An 18,416-nucleotide genomic window follows, 5' to 3' on the forward strand; every position below is an offset into this window, starting at 1 on the left:
ATCGTGACGCCACATATGAAGGAAGGAAAAGCGAAAAGACCTGTCAATGCGAGGAGGCGAGGCTCCCTTCTGCCGCATTGTGACTTTCTGCTCCCCTTTGACACAATGATTACACCACAGAAACCACGGTCATCGACATTTCAGATCGACAAGTCATTCTTAACTGCTACCAGGGCGAAATTAGAATAGGTCCGCCAGTTTCCATGTACTTGGGGAGAGCTGTGAGGACAGTGACTGATTTCACCGCCTTGATACTGCCCCGTTCTGTCACCCCATTCAAGGTTTGTGCCTCTCCCATTATGGTTAGTATGACACTCTTATCTTATCGATAATGGACTACATGCTTGGAGTTTCGCCCGCAACGCGTTGCGCGTCTGACTCTGCTATCCGCAAACTATATTTGACTATATTTGGCTCCAGTGTCCTTCCAGCTATATCCATCGAGGCTCCAGGGTCCTCAGGGATCATGGGTGCTCCACAGGCAAAGCGACCTATAAACCAGGTCGATCTTACACTTGATGAGATTCGTGAAGTTGCTCCGGCACCACCACCTAAGTACCCCCGCGTCTCTGGGCAGCGCTTTGGCCAGGATACCACATTCATCCCTCTCAACCATGCACCGCAGGTCTCTTTAGAGGAAAGCGGAGATGACTCTGAAGCTACAGGCCTAATCCAAGGCAGCCAAGTGGTTGACGACTCCTCTGATTCTACGCAATGGCATTACGGAGATCTGCACACCAAGATTGTAGGTGTTCGCTACTACAGGGGACAAGCCACTATTGGAGAGCATGTTGTTCTTAAGCGAGAGCCACACAATCAATATGATCGTAACGCGATCCGTGTTGATAACGTCATGGGGGCTCAGGTCGGTCATATTCCTAGAAACATGGCTGCCAAGCTGGCAAGTTATCTGGTAGGTTTACCTTTGGAGAACTAACGCGGTGTTCAATTTCCTTGAAACATTCTTACCTGCTGTAGGATAACCGACTGTTGACTATCGAGGGCATTTTAACCGGGGTCATCGGCGCGTACGACTGCCCAATTGTCCTGAAGTTGTACGGCCCTAGCGAATTTGACAAGCGAGAGGCGTTGAAAACGAAAATGGCACAGGATAAACTGCCACTCGGCCAATTCAGACAAGCCGAACGTGAAGAAAAGAAGTCGCAAAAGGAACGGGAGAAAGCTATGAAAGAAGCTGCCAAGAGAGCTCGAACTGGGCAGCTGGCAGGAGCTGCAAATCATCTAGGCTTTTCTCTTTCTCAACCACCTGGGGAGGGAATAATTACCGAGGAAAGTTTGGATGAGCTTATCAACCAAAGCAGTACATTCAACCCTCGAGAGATCGGCCAAGTGGCTGAGAGCTTTGGTTTGAAGGAATCGGACCTCGAAAATATGCCGATGGCCGACAGTCCGGTATCTCTCTCGACGACTCTCCTTCCATATCAACGTCAAGGCCTGGCGTGGATGATCAACAAGGAGAACCCGCAGTTACCCAAACTCGGCACTGACGACGTAGTGCAGCTCTGGAAGAGACAGGGCAATAAATTTACCAATATTGCTACAAATTTCTCCACGACAAATCCGCCTCCACTTGCCAGCGGTGGCATCTTGGCTGACGATATGGGGTTAGGCAAGACGATTCAAGTTATCTCTCTAATTTTATCAAACTCTCAACCAAGGGCCAAAGAATCCTCAAAGGCAACGTTAATCGTGGCTCCTGTTGGCGTGATGAGCAACTGGGGAAACCAAATCCAATATCACACTAACCCCGATCAAACTCCACGTGTGCTAATATACCATGGCACTGGAAAGAAGGAGGCTAAAAACCTAAACCAGTATGATGTGGTGGTGACAAGTTACGGAGCTCTGGCAATGGAATACCGCCCGGGCACCAAAGCTCTTCCCAAGGAGGGCTTATTTTCGTTGCAGTGGCGTCGTATTGTTCTCGATGAGGGACATACGATCCGCAACCCACGATCGAAAGGTGCATTGGCGGCTTGCTCTCTACGAGCTGACTCTCGCTGGACCTTGACAGGAACACCCATCATCAACACCCTCAAAGATCTTTACTCTCAGGTTCGTTACCTTGGTCTTACCGGAGGCCTAGAGGATCTTGCTGTCTTCAACAGCGTTTTAATCCGACCACTCATGTCTGACGATTCGGAAGCTCGTTTGCTACTCCAAGCACTTATGAGCACTATCTGTCTACGCCGTAGGAAGGACATGGGCTTCGTGAATCTTCGTCTACCACCTCTTACCTCTCGAGTTTTGCGTATCAAATTTCATCCTCATGAGCAGGAAAAATACGAGATGTTCCAGTAAGTTTCGATACAACCGGCGGGCTAGCTATACGCATTTTGCTAATAATTAGTTAGATCGGAAGCCAAGGGCATGCTGATGGACTTCAAAAACAAAGACAAACCCAACACCACCTACTCCCACCTCCTCGAAGTCATCCTCCGTCTTCGCCAAGTTTGCAACCATTGGGCACTGTGCAAAACCCGCCTCGACAAACTTGCCGACATTCTAGATAAACATAAAGTCGTTCCCCTCACACCCGAAAACGTTAAAGCCCTTAAGGATGTACTCCAAATCCGAATCGAAAGTCAAGAAACATGCCCTATCTGCCTAGATACCCTCGAGCAGCCCGTGATAACCGCCTGCGCACACGCTTTCGACCGCGATTGTATCGAACAAGTCATTGACCGCCAGCACAAGTGCCCCATGTGTCGCGCTGAAATAGATGACAACTCCACCCTCGTAGCGCCGGCCGCCGATATGGGTGAGAACACAGACGACGTCCACGCAGACCCAGACAGCCCTAGCAGTAAAATCGAAGGACTTGTCAAGATCCTATCAGCTCAAGGTCAGGCCCAGGGCACGAAAACCGTCGTATTCAGCCAATGGACGTCCTTTTTGAACCTCGTCGAGCCGCACCTCAAACAAGCCGGCATAGAATTCGCCCGCATTGACGGGAAGATGAGCTCGCCGGTCCGTGACAATTCCACATATCGCTTCTCCACGGACCCTAACTGCAAAGTCCTCCTAGCTAGTTTGAGTGTCTGCAGTGTTGGTCTCAATCTTGTAGCTGCAAACCAGGCCATTCTCGCGGATAGCTGGTGGGCTCCTGCCATTGAAGACCAGGCCGTCGACCGCGTTTACCGACTTGGCCAAACGCGCGAGACGACCGTCTGGCGGCTTGTTATGGAAGATAGCATTGAGGATCGGGTGCTGGCCATCCAGGAGCAAAAGCGGAAGTTGATGCTCGCCGCATTCCGCGAAAAGGCGAGTAAGAAGGTTGACGATCGAGCCACGCGTGTGGCGGATCTGGAGAAGCTCTTGACGTGAATTGTATTGTCTTTCCCCCCCCCCTTGTATCCTCACTCGTTCCATTTCCCCATCCATGTTTCCTTTGTGGCGAGGCTTGTTTCGTGTCAAAGGCTTTTAATTAATTCTCGGTTCATGTTTCATAATATGTATAAACACCATTTCAGTTACGTTTTGTGTAATAAGTCTTAGATTGGGCCAGAGGAACTCATCATATAATTTATTGTATCTATGTTTATGTTTGATAATGTGTCACATGTTTAATTATTTTTAATATGGTTTTTATGAGTGCATATGTATAATTCATCCAGCGATATCATATTGGGTATCTTGTCCCACCTCCGAAAACGCCTATCCTGTTAAGCAGATGCTGGAAGTTAACCGATCCATTGCTAGAATGAAGCAGCCAAGTGCACGATAAATGTAAAACGGACAAAATGAAGAAAAAAGAAGCCCCAGTCGTGATAAAATATGTGCAGATAAAATATTTGCCAGCATAAAAATGTTCAACAGCGAAAAAAAGACGAAAATGGGGATGTCACAAAAAGATCAGGCTTTGACTTGCAGTCCCTACACTCCAATATCACTGGTGCCCGCAGCCAAATTTCTGCCGTTCTGGCGACCCGGGCGTTGACGATGTACGTGGAGGAGCATCTGTATTTTGAGGGAGCGCCTGAGGGGTTGCCGAACTTGGGATGCTTGTAGTAACCAGTGGTGGACGGCTCGCCGTCGAATCCATTTGCTGCTGGAAGGATGGTCCAGTTGCATGGGCATGAGCATTTTCTTTCGCACCTCCTATCGGCGGACTGTTTGTAAAGAGAAACGGTGCACCAGATTCGCAGGTAGATGTTGGAGGTTGATAAGAAATCATATCGGGAACAAGAGGAGGAGGGCCATTATTGTGCGCACGGTTTGGGACTTGGGATTGCAAAACTTGTCGTTGAGCTGGGTATACAGCGGTCCCCGGTCCTGAAGCATGTTGGTCGTCATAAGGCTTTCCTTGTGGGACTGATGGCTGATAGACACCATGAGCCACTGAGATCGGAACGGAGTAATGCTGTTGTGGCATGTATTTCATTTGTTTCTCCCGGATTCGTTTGTTGTAAGCAGCGGGGTCCCTTCGGCGAAGGTTTTCGTCATCAAACTCTTCCTGAACGCTTTTTTTCTCCTCGTCGGTCAGTTTGTCGTTGTCCTCCCTTTGGAAAGTCTCTGTGAGTGTGATGTTTCGTATCAGCCTGTCTTCCATCATTCTATCTTGGTCGTCACGCAAAATCTTGTCCAGGACCAGCTTGTCTTTCCCAATGTATTCAGAGACATCTTCTTGAGTAACGGGCTTTGCTGGAAACAGGTAATCGCCAGGCTTCTTGATCGCAAAACGTATAGGATTCTTCTTATCAACAACACGGACGGAGAGCTGAGTCTTGAATATTGCTTTGTGGTGCATAATACCTTCAAATGTCCCTCCAGCAAGAAATCGGTACACGTAGACCGGCTTTTGCTGCCCCAAGCGGTATGCACGCCCAACAGCCTGTTCTTCCCAGGTCGGGCTGAAGGAGAAGTCAAAGATAATAACGCGGTTGGCGCCTGTAATATTCAGACCGAGCCCCCCCGCTCGAGTTGAGATAAGGTACACTTGCAGCTGGCCGCGATTGAACTGCTTTATGGCCGCTTGTCTGGCGGCAATTGGTGTCTGTCCATCTAAGCGCGAGTAACGCCGGCCAGAGGCCTGCAAAACATATTCAAGATAATTAAGTGTTGGCAAACTTTGAGAGAAAATCAAAACTTTATCACCAGCTTTGATAGACTCGTCTAGTATCCTATTCACAATCTCCGTTCGAGCCGAAAGCTCTACAGCCTTCAAATCAGTGACTTGCGCAAAAAGATTATGTTGTTCTGCCACAAGTGCCCCTAAGTCTGGTATTCCAATTTTGTCGATAGACTCATCGCCTGGAATTGGTTGTTGCTCGCCATCGCTCATCTTCGCCGCGGCATCTTGTGCGCGACTTATGAGTTTTTCCCAGAAGCATGCAGGGTGGTTGCAGCATAACCCGAGAATGGCTAGCCATGACCATAATTGGGTCTGTGCAACATCCTCCATTCGGCCTTGCAGCACAAATGCTGCATAGGAATCGTATGCAGCCTTCTGTAGCTTGGTCAAAGGTACAGTCAGAACAAATTCTACCTTGGGCGGCAAATCTCCCGCAAGAACTGTGATGTCTGCACGATTGATCTTTGGCTCCAGGATCTGTTTTAGTACCTGAAGCCTCATGAGAGACCGTCGCCTTTCGGTGTATGTGCTGTCAGCATAAAGTCCTTGCTCGATAGGCTCTATGTAGTTGGCCTTGAACTCGACAGAACTCCCAAGGTAGTCTTCTGCAATCCAATTGACCATGGTATAATAGTCGCTAAGATTGTTAGCAAGGGGGGAGCCCGTGAGAGCAATGCGACTCGTAGAACGGAATTGCATCGCCGCTATATAGGTTGCAGAGGAAGCATTTTTCATTTTGTGGGCTTCGTCAGCGATGACGAGATTGGGCCCTTCAAGAAGCCAGCGCTTAACCAACTCATGATCAGCATCGGATAGAGGTTTGCCCTGTTTACTTGTATCATTGTTGATGATCCATCTTCGGAAGATATTATAGCTGATTAAGAGAACTCCGCCATCGTCATACCATGCGGATATTTCTCGTAGACGTGCATTCAAATTGTCTGTAGTTGACACCCGTCTCACCATAGGCCAGATCTTTGGTGACCACATATGGAACTCATCTTGCCAATTATCAATCAGGGATGACGGACAAATAATCAAGGTCTGCAGCGGACGGAGAGCTTCCGGAACCTGGCGACTGACCTTTGGGTCAGATGAAGCAGAAGCCTCATATATTGCGGTAAGCAGCGATATGCTTCGTTGGGTCAGTAACTGGCTACCCGTGTGTACATTCAAAGCTCGGGGAACTTACACCTGCATTGTTTTCCCTAGTCCCATTGTGTGGGCCAATAGGCATCCTTGTCGATCCTTATCCTCTATCAACTCCCGCCACATGAATTGGATGCCTTTAAGTTGATGTGGTTTTACTCGTTGACCAATGTGGGGATTCAAGTAAATGATAGGGTCCTTAAAGGTGACGGCCTGACGGCTGGGGTTATCGTTGGCAAGGCCCATGCTCTCTAACCGTTTCTCGAGTTTCTCTCTTTGCTTCTCTTGCTGTGCAACACGACGTTGAGCACTCGCCTGTGTCATTTTTGCCGACTGACTTTCTTTAACTCCCCTTTTTCGCCTTTTGTGGGGTGTATCATGGGGCTCCTGGTCGGAATCCGGGTCAGTAGCTTCTGTCCTTCGTTTCCACGCACGGCAGCTCCGTAACCGTTCAATGAGTTCATCATAGTAGCGGCCAAACCCGTCGGAATCAAGACGATTAAGAGCCTTCTGGACAACGCTTTTTGGGATACCTTCTACACCCAGGCGAATACAGTTCAACCACGCCACATAAAATGAAGCTGTTCTCATGATTAAACGATTCTCGTCAGAATCTACCCCTGGGACATCTACCCTTCCGCTGTCCAAAGACTTAAGAGCTCTGCGTACCAGGGACTTTAGTTTCGAGAATTGATATTCCGGGATATGTGTTGCCAATTTGGTCCGCTCGTCATCGGCAAGCCCGCCGACAAGTTTCGCCAATAATCGACGGCGGTCTTTACGCGCTTCAAGAAACTCCCAGTCCAATAACAAGGTTTCCTCAATATCATCGATTTTAGGCCCGAGAGAACGTGCGCCATGTTTTGTTTCCACGGGTGCCTTAACCTCCGGGGACCCAATACTGGGTGGCGGGGACATGGAGGTGCTGATTTTCGGTAGCGTACTATCGTGCAGATTTTCCTTGGCGGATCCGACAGGGTTGAGAGGGGGTGTCTCTATCCGCAGATCATCGTCGGGGTCCTCCATAGTCAGATCGATGATGTCGGGCTTCTCGTGAAGAGGCCAGGAAGGAGAGGGGGAAGGAGAAATGGAAGGGCTGCTTGATGCAAAGACCTTAGGTGGTCGAGCCCGAGTTCTGCGTCTTGTGCCGGAAACACTGATAATATCATCGTCACCATCGGAAGATGAGGACGTGTCGGGAGGGTTTTCAACCTCAAAAACCTTCGGTGTTCCGACATCATCAACAATGAAGTCATCGAACGTGTCACTCCCAGCAAAATCGGACTCCGAACCAAGGGATTCCTCGTCTCCTATCCTCAATTTTGGCGGACTTCGAGGTTTGGGAGGTGCATGCACTTTCGGAGGACACTTTTCGTGTTCAAGCACCGAAACACGGAACTTTTGTTTTTGAATATTGAAAACAGTGTGCTCCAGGCACTGGCATTGTGTGCGTAGCTCGGCTTCGGTGGTGTATTCGTTCTTGCGAATTTCCTCCTGCAATTTCTGCAGGCGAGCTACTAGCAGCCTGATATCTCTCGATAAGGCTTTGGTCTCCTGATTGACACACTTTTTCCTTCTGGCAACTAACCAAAGATTTCGCGCCTTGCACATCTCCCTTGGCAAGTGAGATTCACGCCAGTTTACCTCATATGCAGAGACGCAATCTTTGATAATGGACTCCACTTCGGTGGGACCAAGTTTCCTCTGCTGATGGGTAATAGGCTCGCTCTGTTCCTCCTCCATTTCTCGCCAGGTCTCTTCGTCAAATTCGCCCTCAGAACCAGAGTCTCCGTAGATGGGAAATACATCTCCGGAGTCTCCCTCGGCTGGGTATTTTTGAAGCAAATATGAAAACGGGTCTTGGGGTTTGGGCAATTCACTTGGCGACTGGGATTCATCATTCACTCTTGTTTGGTGTCCTAACCGGGGCCAGTCATTGATTCTTTGCTTACTGGGGTTAATCACGCCCTTCTCCGCCGTGTATAGGGTGAAGAATCTATCGTTGGTTGACTTAATCATTGAAGGGTTGTAGGGAATAACAGCTGTCTGTGAAAAACCGTCACGAGAACCTAACTCGATGGGTGATTGTTGGAAGAAATAACTGAGACGTCGGTTTACAAAGATGCGCTGCGCATTTGGTAATTTGGGCGGTACTAGTGTGAAGGTCTGGTCGTCTCCCTCCGGGTCTGAGGAGTAGAAAACCCGATTCAGTGTAAGAGCACTAGGGCCCATATACCAGCTTTTTGGCTTCTCATCACCTGAGATTTCCGAAACGACATCGTCGCTCTGAGATTCCACAAAAGTAGTTAGGTTAAGCCTCCGTCTTTTCCTGCCATGTCGGTCAACCACTATCTTTTCGTGAGAACGTGAGTGGTTCGAGGTCGAGGCTTCAGGCACCTCTCGAGAACCAGCAGGTACATTGACCTCTGGGCTGTTCTCGATGACACCGTGCAGGTTATCCGTCCCGCTTCCAACATTGAGAGGACCTGAAACAGCAGGGGTTGTGGGTAGCTTGTTCAGCGAAGGAGTACTCGGCGCAGTGGGCGGCACTGGGCTTGAATGCTGGACAGAGGACGGATGAGCATTCGTATGCTGCAGGTGGGGTAGTGGCTGTAGCGGGGACGACGAGGGCAGTACAAAGCTCTGTTCGGACTTTGAAGTTTGAAATTTCGACGAACGTTGCTGAAGAAATCCAATAGCCCGCATTATAGAACCCCGATGCCCAACAGCTTTGAGTCCTAGGTCATCCTTCAACACGTCCTTGTCCACATCTTGTAAAAGCACCTCTCCCGTGATTAAGTTATCGCGTAGCGCATTTTCGAACGAAGCAGGATTTGGTCGGGGTGCGCTCGAATTTGACTTGGACCACGGCGTCTCAGGATTGCGGCAAAGGAAATTCACTACCTCATCAACCGTCCAGTCAAAAGGGTCTGCGTTGCTACATTCCATTATGGAACAAACAAGAGCAGGGAACCCCCGCACAACTCATGGGCTCAACAATGGAGGCAGAATTTATGCAACGGTACATGCTTATAAGGGTATAGGGACAAGAAAAAATCGATCTCGAGCGCGTGAAATTCTGGGCCCGAAGTCGAGGTCGTGGATGAAGGAACCGGCGAGATGAGTGGAAAGTGAGCGGAAATAGAAAGAGCCAGAGTACGGGGAATGGAGGGAAGACAATACGCTGAATCCAAACCAAATAACTGGTTATTGTCAAAAAGAAGGAGACGAAAAAGAAACCCGGCGTCTCAACGATAGACTCGACAGCATGCAAATCTACATGGCAGCTCCTCGAGTCTCCCGCATGAGATGCAGACGGAAAGCAAACGCGCCGCGCGCAATCTCCACTGGCCGATCAATCTTTCTGCCGGTATTATGGGCGGTGTGGGGCGGGCGGTGGTGATAATCGCATAACGATGCTGATTACTAATCGCGTAGACCCCTCCAGAAGGACAGAGAGAATATGAAATGAGATCTTGGTCAACCACTTTTCTTTGCTCCTCTGCTGCAGCCAACCTCTCGCGGTATTTGATATGAACGTCTAGTCTCTTTGGAATACCTCAATCTTACGAACTGGCGTCGAATAACCATGGCAGACTCTATTTATGAGGATTATCCCCCCACCTTGAACCCCGCACAGAAAGAGTTCCTGGTAAGGACCGTCAAGGACTGGGCCACGCAAAATGGCCTGATGGTCAGGCCAGCGCCGTCTCTTGTCTCAAACGAGGCCGATACTCACGGGGTACTTGCGACAAACGCTCCGGTGACACTCTTCCCCAGCCCGTTTCCGCGGACATGCTTCGAAGAGGCGAAGGCACTGCAGACCGTATACAATAAACTATATGCCGCAATATCATGCAGCGAAGAATGGATTGGAAAGATTATGGAAGAGTAAGGGCCAATTTCTGATCCATGACCTTGTTACCTGCTTCTGTTTCTATTTTCTCTATTATCTCAAAAACGGCGGCGCCCTATAAAGGCCAGAGACCTAGACTAAACGTGCGATTTGACTGTAGTCTTATTGACGTGGACGATTTCATTTCGAACCTCTGGAAAGTACATCTCGCAGTCCAGAAAGAAGGCTATGCTCAGACGCTTTCTCTGGGTCTCTTCCGGTCGGATTACATGGCACACTCTCCGGCAAACTCGGCGGATCCCCAGTTGAAACAGGTGGAGTTCAACACGATCTCTTCGTCTTTCGGTGGGTTGTCATCCCAAGTGGCATCCCTCCATTCCGAACTCCTAGAATCTCCTCCCGGCAATCCCATCGCATACCCGCAACACCCGTTGCTTAAACCAAAAGGAGTCCCGAAGAATACGGCGGTGGAGACATTATCTGCGGGTTTGGCAACGGCACATACTGCATACGGGCCGTCCAAGTCGCAGCCGCAGCTCCCGACATGTATCCTATTCCTGGTCCAAGAAGGCGAAAGGAACATATTCGACCAACTAGCTCTGTCCAGACAACTCGAGAAGGTCCACAAAATACCTGTTTTTCGCCTATTAAGCTCTGAAATCCTAAGTCACACCTCTATTTCCAGCTCCAACCCTTCCCGCCCTCTCATCTATTGCCCACCGCACGCCGAAACAACACAATTCGAAGTAACAACAGTCTACCTTCGATGCTTCTACACCCCGACAGACTATAAATCTCAGCGTGATTGGGAAGCCCGAACCCACCTCGAGCGCTCTGCAGCAATCAAGTGCCCAACTGTCCTCAACCAACTATCTGGATCCAAAATCGTCCAACAGGTCCTCGCAACAACCACCGGACCCGACCACCTTCAATCATTCCTCCCTGATACCGACCCATCTCTCCTTTCCAGGCTCCGCGAAACCTTCGCGCCGCAATACGACCTATCCGTCTCCGGCAAGGGCCGAGAACTCGCCCTCAACCCCACCACAGCATCAAACCACGTCCTCAAGCCCCAGCGTGAAGGCGGCGGGAACAACATTTACAAGACCGCCATTCCCGACTTCCTCAAATCAATACCTGAAAATGAATGGAAACGCTGGATTCTCATGGAGCTGATCCATCCACCAGCAGCCGCGAAGAACGTGGCCCTCCGCAGCGACGGCGAGGTCCTGGGCGGCGGTGTCATCGGGGAACTAGGTGTTTACGGTACCATTCTATGGGATCAGAACGGAGGTAAGATCTTGCACAATGAGCAAGGTGGATGGTTGATGCGGACGAAGGCGGAGGGTGTAAACGAGGGTGGTGTGGCGACGGGCTTCTCCAGTCTAGACAGCGTTCTTTTGTTTTAGACCAAACATCGACATTTGCATAGTTAAAGTAATCTAGATAGTCAATGCATTTAGTGAGAACACTATTGATTTTAAAGTTCGTCACTTTATTCATCTTTTCCTCTAATGGGCAATGGATCGCTCCACCTTGCGATAAGCAGGTCGTCTGAATTAAGTTGCTGCCAAGATACGGCTGCCACGAGTTGGAATGAACTTAGGGCTTTCTACCAAACGCCGATCCCCATCCCCGAGTCAAGACCACTCCAACGGAGCAACAATTTATGGTTTAATCTAGATAACTGAGAAGCCCTTTCACTGATTACCTCGCAATCCATGATACACCTTTTGGTACATTATTGTATGGTGATGCGATGAATCGCCATCACTAGGGCCAGACATTTGGAAAACAAATTCGGAACGACGAAACGGCAAAGTAGAGAAGGAATGGAAAGACGAAGCGACAAATCAACAGGATGCCAACAGCCCTTCCATGATATGTGTTAAACTGGACGCATTGGTAGAGAGAAAGAAAAAGAGCCAAGTCAAACGCGAACGCATTAAAACGCCAAACGTCACCATCTGCCAGACTCCTTGGGTATTTCCGGAGAGATAATGTACAGAACGAAACGCCGGTCGATACTCCGTTATATCCTTAATTTACAAAACAGAAGAGAAAAGAAGAGAGAAAGAACGAAGCCAAACAAAGTATGATAAAAAAAATATTGGGTATTGGAACAAGACAAGGCCAGCTTGTACTGGCGACGTCGTAGAGAGTAGGTCATAACCACGTTTCTCAAATGAAATGACGGCTTTAGACTGAGATACAGGGCATTTCAGGAATGTAACGCTCTCCCTTGTAGTACTCGAGCAGCATATCATCGAACACATTCTTCTGTATGTCCTCGGGAAACAGGTCCAGCTCCATGGGGCTGGTGAAAGGGAACAAATCACTTGTTGGCGTTTGAGGTTTGCTTGGGGGATCAAAAAACTCAATGGGGAAATCAATAAATTCACCGTATTGCAAAGGGGCGGGTTCATGGCAAAATGAGTCGCAGAACTCAGAGTTCGAGATGGCCGAAGTGGGCGTCCAGCCTTGTTTGGATCGGTGCTCGATCCTGTCGGGATTTGTTAAGAGGGGTAGCTCTTCATTGTCGATAATTTGCGGCTCCGGTTGTCCGTAGCCATCAAGCAAGTTGATATCTTTCATTCTCACCGTGTCGGGGAGCTGCTCATCGGGGACGAGGCCCCTGATTACAGGAAGAGCGTTTTCCGGGTGGTTGTGGGATGGGTTGAATTCGGTAAACTCTTGAATTAACTGGATGACTCCAGCTACGTGCTCGGAGACATCGTCCGAAATCTCAAAGTCACCCGAAATATCAGGCAATTCGTCAGTGTTCTTCGGCCGAATTGCCAACTCCATGGTAATTGGCTCTGTAGTCGCAGCCTGCTGGGCAGGCATGTGTCCGTCAGAACCAAGCTTCCTCTGTCGCCAACACGCTGGGATCGGCACTCGACCACCAGATTCACCACGACTGGGGTCTATGAGGCCAGGAGTAATGCCTCGGGTGGAGTTTGAGCTCACGTCTAAGCCAAGCGCAGACATTTTGTGCATCAGGTCTGCCTCAAGCTGTGCGCTGCGCTTGTTTCCCGAGCGCCAGGCGATGATGTTAAAGGCCTGACGGAAGCGCACTCCACGCTGCTGGAGCGCATTGTTTTTGATCCTGAAGTCAGGATGCATGCGGGCAGTTATATCGTCAAGGTAAATGCGCTCGTCCAAACGTTGCCATGCTTCAACGCGGAATTCTTCCACGGTGGATGAGATGTTGTCTGGCAAAACCGGGAGATTGCGAAGGTACTTCCCGTGGATAGGGTACGACATCAAGCCTGGGTCTCTGACACCTTTCTCCTTGTCCTCGGGACTGAACTGATAGAGAATATCAGGAAGGTTGGTCCACGACCAGCTGACCTGTTCAGGATGGTAAGAGGTTTTGTTGCGAGGATCCCTCGCGTTAGGGCTATCCTGCCTGGGGGGTGCCTTTTCTACGGGTCGTTAGTGACCTTATTCGATTATGAGTCGACGATATACTTACTGTGCTCGGGGGTTATGAGTTTCTTCCCAAGGGATTTGGAAGTTGTCTTGATAACTCTGTAACGAGTCATGATGGTGGAAATTTTGTTGTTCTGTACTGCCCAAATTAACAAGGCTATCTAGCGACCCCCATACTGATTCACGCAGCCCAAATGGCACAAGAGAAGGGGTCACAACGATGCCTTGAGTTACTCACTTCAAAGTCTTGAGTATGTACGTGGACTTGGTCTCCACAAGCGCACTGCACGCTGAAATGTAATAGTTTTGCAACCGACGCTCGAGAAGCGGAGTGAAGACGACTGCGTGAGGAGGAAGAGAAGAGTCCAAGGACGAAGCGAAGTCAAGAGAAGGAAAGCCATGCTGCCCACCCACAATCGCTATTGTTCTTCATTTCTGGAAGCCGAACAATTGGGGAGGCTGGCTTTGAGGTCCGAATTTGGAGAGGTGGTGGGCGAAACTTGGATGAGAGAGTGTGTGTGAGTGAATATTCACTCACTCCCTCCAGCTACTGGATTCGGCCTCCCCCTTCAACGGGCGAATCTCGGATATGAGTGTCTCTCTCGCAAGAGACCCACTGCTTCTCCCATCTACATTATATATGATAAAGCTCGATCTCTGCTTCAAAACGAACCCAAGGATGGCTATGTTTTGGTTTGGTGTTGAGCCGCAATATAGGGTTTTCTCTGTGGTGAGATCTCTCAACAGCCACATATCCGGCCAAGCTCCGATCCCAGTTCGAGTAACCAGCTGCATGGCCAATGATTTATGACTATTCATGCGACTGGTTAGGTTTCTGGACAATGACACCCTATAGGCTGGTTCGACAGACAATGGGCAATGAGTTGCTGCCAGTTGATATGGTCTCGCTCCCTGAGTAGCCAATCCTGAGTCGGGGCCTGAAGAAGGCTGGCTATTCATGGGACGAAGACAATAAGACGAGGCCCTTCTGACAATAGTAATTGTAATTCGTGACTCTCTTATTGGTCTACTGTTGAGGCTTTCCCAATCAGTGATGCCATTGTCTCGTCGCCCGCAGAACCAGGGGTGGCGGGGAAGACGATGGTGAGTTAATTGCACATCCTTTTAGAACCACGTCCTTCCTAAAATGAACTTAACGATCCTCTTCTAAACGGTGCAAATATTAGTGATGCTGGTCTAAAGTTTCTCCCGCCGCTATGTCGCGATATTATGGTGTAGTTCCACTATCTCAACTTTCACTTTAGGAGAGCAAAGTTCGGCCCAAGCGCGCACAATGAGCCGACATTAGTTTCTTATTTCCGCTAATTCTCTTTTCTCTACAAATGACTACTTACAAAATCTCATGAGTAATAGCCCGAGTCCAACATAAAAGCCCAATCACAAGGTTTTGCCGATGTCCCCTGTGGACAGTAAACTGAGAGTAAACCGACAAGGAAAGCCCGCCAACGAAAGGAACTAAAGACTGAGAAACGAAGGAGAGCGAAAATAATAAATGGTAAAGAACAACATTTAGACAATTGAATGCAAAGCCATATCCCGGAAAGAAATAGTATTATCCCTGATTTTCGTCTGGCGTCTGATTAGGCCGCGGATGGTTCGACATGCAATGCACCTAGATCGTTGGTCCTTGGACGTGCCGCAGCTATTGTGCGGTAATATGAAGTACGAGGCGGCAGCAATCGATTTTCGGACAAGTTTTCGCCAGGGGCAGGACCGTCAGCTTGAACTACGTGCAAGGGACCTCCTACTGGCGGAAGGACGTTGCCATCGCTAGATTGAGATTTGGATTTCGAAAATTTAGTATATTTCACATCAGACGGGGTATGACGGTATAAATTATTTAAGATCACGTACTGCCACCTTATCCGCCTGCGTACTTAAGTATCTCACTCCTATCATATCTCATGACTCCATCATCTCGAACTGTCTGGTATGCCATAGGCGCTCGGTCCAAAGGCGGTTCCCAATGGTTGGAGCGGAATTGGCGCCGGAGGGGCTCCCAGCGTTGACCAATGACTGCAGGGCAAACCTCATGTCTGTACGCGGGATTGATACAGTCCATAATATCATTTGCCGTGATGCGACAGTCGAAACGAAACCATGCTTCGAGACGCCACCCCTCCACCTTGGACGGAATGTGTCAAGGGAGTACAGGAAAGTGATTGATTCTCTTCCCAAATACTTTCGCGGAAGTCTGCATAGCAGGCACCCCAAAATGGTTATTCGCCGCGGGGTCGTATTCGTAAAATATAGCAGGGAGATTGCGTGCGCTCCAGCTTGTTTGATCGACATGAGTAAAGTCGCACAACGTGCAATCCACAGTTCCCCGAGTCCTGAGAAACATGTAGTAGCACTCAGGCTCGGTGCAAAGAAGCAGTGGTGCAAGTTCCAAGTCATGTTGTTGTCTTATGCTAGTATTAGGAGTGCTCATCTTAGCTGAAGTCTAATAGGCAGGATATCTGACGGATATGGGATATTTCACATAGAGTATGGTCTAGAAGAGACGAGTACCAAGTTAGGGACAAGGGGCCAAATATCCAAAGCCATGTAAAGAGTGGCCTCTTACCGGAAGGAACGACGAGAGCTGTCTGAAGCTCTCGCAAAGGGAGCCTAAGGAGTTGCTGGATGTTAGAGAAGCTGGGGGTGGAAAGATAACCCGGGCTGTGTCTGGAGCTCATATTTATGGACCATGTAATCGGGACTACTTTGCATTGCAAGTATCATGGATGTTTCTGGTGGTAAGGTAAATATGGCTTTTCCAGTAGTGCGGCAAACAGCACTAAAGGTCGTGGATACTGAGGCAACATTTGTTGATGCTCATGCTTTTAGTTAACATCAGAAACAAGGCTATGGCACAAGACTGAAGGAGACTGGTGGGCCTCAAAACGTGGTTTTGGGAGGTTCTGTAAGCTGTCAGGTAGTTTCCGATTGCCCTGGTTGATATAGTAAATGTCTTTTGAAGTGGTCAGGGTTGATCAGGGGTCGTTGCGATTTGGCATGGAGAAAATGCCACTTAAAAGGCCATTTAGTCAAACGGAGATGCCAGTGATTAATGGTTTGTAGCTCGTAGCATAGTAGTCAACAAACGGCAAGGCCAAGACCCGTCAACCTCCAGAGCCGGCCGCATTGTACAAACTTTGACCAGAAACACCTCACTACAATAATCGGAAGATGTCATCACCCATGATCCGTCTCATTCGCGCAGGTGCCACGGCTCCCCGCAGCAAGAATCAGGACATTAAAAAACGCTACAGTCTACAGATATCTTGCAGAGTGAAACCGAACGCGTCCGGCAATCGAGAGGGCATCACCGCGATAGGGACAGAGAAAGTGGATGTTTGCGTAGCAGCAGTCCCAAGGAACGGAGAAGCAAACACCGCTGTATCCCGCGTCTTTTCAAAGGTACTTCTCAATCATTCCTTTGTTTTGGTGTTTTATGCGTCTCCTGGTAAAGCAACGAGTCCGTCAAACGGAGCAGCTGATACTGGCGGATTCAGGTGTTGAACGTCCCAAAGTCCGACGTTGGTGTCATCCATGGGATGAAATCGCGGGACAAAATCATATCAATCGCGAATTTGGAAATTGGAGCGGAGGGCGAAGAAGAATATCTCCAGAAAGCTCATCAGCAGCTCCAAGAAGCGGTGGTCAGGAAGTGACTGTCCCGACAACGCGGAACACTCCGTGACATCACGGAAATCTCCCACTTTTTTTTCTCCTTCAACGCTTCAACCGCGACGGCGCGACAATTCCACAAGCAACCCACTTGCAAATACTACGAAAGCTATCCCCAAAGTTCACCCTGGAGCGATACATATTTGCCACACAAAAGTCCGAAATGGCTTCCGCGAAACGAAAAGCCCCTGAAGACTCCAACTCCAAACCCAAACCCATCTCTTTCACCGCGCGAAATCCTCCTTGGACCTACCTGAAGCTTCAACTGTACGTCCAGTCATCTCTCCCCATAATTTTCACTGTATCGTTCTAATCCAATGAAACAACCACAGTATCCACCAACCCAACACCTCCACAACCACGAAAGCAGCTCCCCTTGACCCTCTCACAGCCCGCACATATCTAAATGCCGCGCTCTCGCAATTCCTGGGCCTCTCCGGAACCTCAATCTCCATCGACATCCTCTCAGTAACCCCCGAAACAAACAACTCGGAATCGCAGCCAATCGATAAATATGTCTGGATTCGCGTGCCGCGTCAAGATGCGTCTGCTGTCGTTTCCGCCGTGAGCTCGTGGATCGGGGGAACTAGCGAGGCAGATACCGGGGGAAGCGTGGCATGGAGGATCTGCGCGAAAGGGAATTTCTTGGATGCGCTGGTGAGAGGCGGCGGGGAGGATTTGTTCACGTCCTAGAGTACGGAGCATACATGCATAGCCTTTGCAAAGGCACCTAGTATCCGCTTGCAGTTCCCGTCATGGCATCGCTACCTTTCTTTTATCTCATGTCCTGCGGCAGCAGGGTGATAAAGCGACCATCTCAATTGGAATGAACGAGCCGCCAGGTCAACTGTCGCACCTGCCTTTTCATAGCTGGAGTTGTGTATGTACTCTAAGTTGAGGAAGGCGCAGCCGACTTCCGGCCCAACCATCACACCTGCCGCCTTGAAACATGTCGCTTTGGAATCCTTGGTTAGGAAGGAGCAACTTGCACTGGATTGCGGACTATGCGCGTTAATAGTGGGGTACACTCGATACTGGTCCCGATGCTCATATATTGCGGCTAATAACGTCTCCTTGCCCCGAGATTACAGTCATGCTCAGGGAGAGGGGCTTTATAGGGCGTGGACCCCTCCCTCTCATTTTAAAAGAGCCCATCTGAGATGGTAATGGAGAGGAGACGGACAAACA

At 49.4% G+C, this 18,416-nt stretch overlaps 7 protein-coding genes across 7 annotated transcripts; 4 read left to right on the top strand and 3 right to left on the bottom strand.

Moving 5' to 3' along the window:
• Positions 1-466: 466 nt before the first annotated feature.
• ASPSYDRAFT_54292 (DEAD/DEAH box helicase) lies at positions 467-3,348 on the top strand (the record flags this gene model as incomplete). The annotated part of the gene is made up of 3 exons (XM_040848830.1): positions 467-913; positions 979-2,318; positions 2,376-3,348. 3 exons carry the CDS (start codon positions 467-469, stop codon positions 3,346-3,348), a joined length of 2,760 nt encoding a protein of 919 aa, XP_040708707.1.
• Positions 3,349-3,910: 562 nt separating this feature from the next.
• Positions 3,911-9,193, bottom strand: ASPSYDRAFT_141508 (putative SNF2 family helicase/ATPase; the record flags this gene model as incomplete). Its single annotated transcript, XM_040841154.1, has 2 exons — positions 3,911-6,230; positions 6,288-9,193. The coding sequence occupies 2 exons, from the start codon at positions 9,191-9,193 to the stop codon at positions 3,911-3,913; spliced, it is 5,226 nt and encodes a 1,741-aa protein (XP_040708708.1).
• A 513-nt stretch (positions 9,194-9,706) lies between these two features.
• ASPSYDRAFT_39677 (glutathione synthase) lies at positions 9,707-11,670 on the top strand. Its single transcript, XM_040845937.1, has 2 exons — positions 9,707-10,135; positions 10,261-11,670. The coding sequence occupies exons 1-2, from the start codon at positions 9,834-9,836 to the stop codon at positions 11,507-11,509; spliced, it is 1,551 nt and encodes a 516-aa protein (XP_040708709.1). The 5' UTR covers positions 9,707-9,833; the 3' UTR covers positions 11,510-11,670.
• Positions 11,671-12,179: 509 nt separating this feature from the next.
• On the bottom strand, positions 12,180-13,648 carry ASPSYDRAFT_1156812 (uncharacterized protein; the record flags this gene model as incomplete). Its single annotated transcript, XM_040840028.1, has 2 exons — positions 12,180-13,528; positions 13,579-13,648. The coding sequence occupies 2 exons, from the start codon at positions 13,646-13,648 to the stop codon at positions 12,300-12,302; spliced, it is 1,299 nt and encodes a 432-aa protein (XP_040708710.1). The 3' UTR covers positions 12,180-12,299.
• Positions 13,649-15,394: 1,746 nt separating this feature from the next.
• On the bottom strand, positions 15,395-16,480 carry ASPSYDRAFT_356974 (uncharacterized protein). Its single transcript, XM_040845358.1, has 3 exons — positions 16,123-16,480; positions 16,021-16,050; positions 15,395-15,961 (listed from the first exon to the last, which is right to left on the bottom strand). The coding sequence occupies exons 1-3, from the start codon at positions 16,232-16,234 to the stop codon at positions 15,459-15,461; spliced, it is 645 nt and encodes a 214-aa protein (XP_040708711.1). The 5' UTR covers positions 16,235-16,480; the 3' UTR covers positions 15,395-15,458.
• A 192-nt stretch (positions 16,481-16,672) lies between these two features.
• ASPSYDRAFT_39679 (DUF167 domain-containing protein) lies at positions 16,673-17,462 on the top strand. The gene is made up of 2 exons (XM_040845938.1): positions 16,673-16,958; positions 17,054-17,462. The coding sequence occupies exons 1-2, from the start codon at positions 16,728-16,730 to the stop codon at positions 17,210-17,212; spliced, it is 390 nt and encodes a 129-aa protein (XP_040708712.1). The 5' UTR covers positions 16,673-16,727; the 3' UTR covers positions 17,213-17,462.
• On the top strand, positions 17,303-18,175 carry ASPSYDRAFT_357115 (uncharacterized protein). The gene is made up of 2 exons (XM_040845359.1): positions 17,303-17,495; positions 17,561-18,175. Exons 1-2 carry the CDS (start codon positions 17,392-17,394, stop codon positions 17,919-17,921), a joined length of 465 nt encoding a protein of 154 aa, XP_040708713.1. The 5' UTR covers positions 17,303-17,391; the 3' UTR covers positions 17,922-18,175.
• The last annotated feature ends 241 nt before the right edge of the window (positions 18,176-18,416 follow it).

The sequence above is a fragment of the Aspergillus sydowii genome (genome assembly GCF_001890705.1).
Source record: "Aspergillus sydowii CBS 593.65 unplaced genomic scaffold ASPSYscaffold_1, whole genome shotgun sequence".
Lineage (NCBI taxonomy): Eukaryota > Fungi > Ascomycota > Eurotiomycetes > Eurotiales > Aspergillaceae > Aspergillus > Aspergillus sydowii.

Coding starts and splice junctions, on each gene's coding strand:
- ASPSYDRAFT_39677 (XM_040845937.1), top strand. CDS start 9,834: ATGGCAGACTCTATTTATGAGGATTATCCCCCCACCTTGAACCCCGCA. Junction 10,136..10,260: donor ATTGGAAAGATTATGGAAGA/GTAAGGGCCAAT, acceptor ATTTGACTGTAG/TCTTATTGACGTGGACGATT.
- ASPSYDRAFT_356974 (XM_040845358.1), bottom strand. CDS start 16,234: ATGAGCTCCAGACACAGCCCGGGTTATCTTTCCACCCCCAGCTTCTCT. Junction 16,051..16,122: donor AGCTCTCGTCGTTCCTTCCG/GTAAGAGGCCAC, acceptor CGTCTCTTCTAG/ACCATACTCTATGTGAAATA. Junction 15,962..16,020: donor ATGTGAAATATCCCATATCC/GTCAGATATCCT, acceptor TACTAGCATAAG/ACAACAACATGACTTGGAAC.
- ASPSYDRAFT_39679 (XM_040845938.1), top strand. CDS start 16,728: ATGTCATCACCCATGATCCGTCTCATTCGCGCAGGTGCCACGGCTCCC. Junction 16,959..17,053: donor TATCCCGCGTCTTTTCAAAG/GTACTTCTCAAT, acceptor TGGCGGATTCAG/GTGTTGAACGTCCCAAAGTC.
- ASPSYDRAFT_357115 (XM_040845359.1), top strand. CDS start 17,392: ATGGCTTCCGCGAAACGAAAAGCCCCTGAAGACTCCAACTCCAAACCC. Junction 17,496..17,560: donor ACCTACCTGAAGCTTCAACT/GTACGTCCAGTC, acceptor AAACAACCACAG/TATCCACCAACCCAACACCT.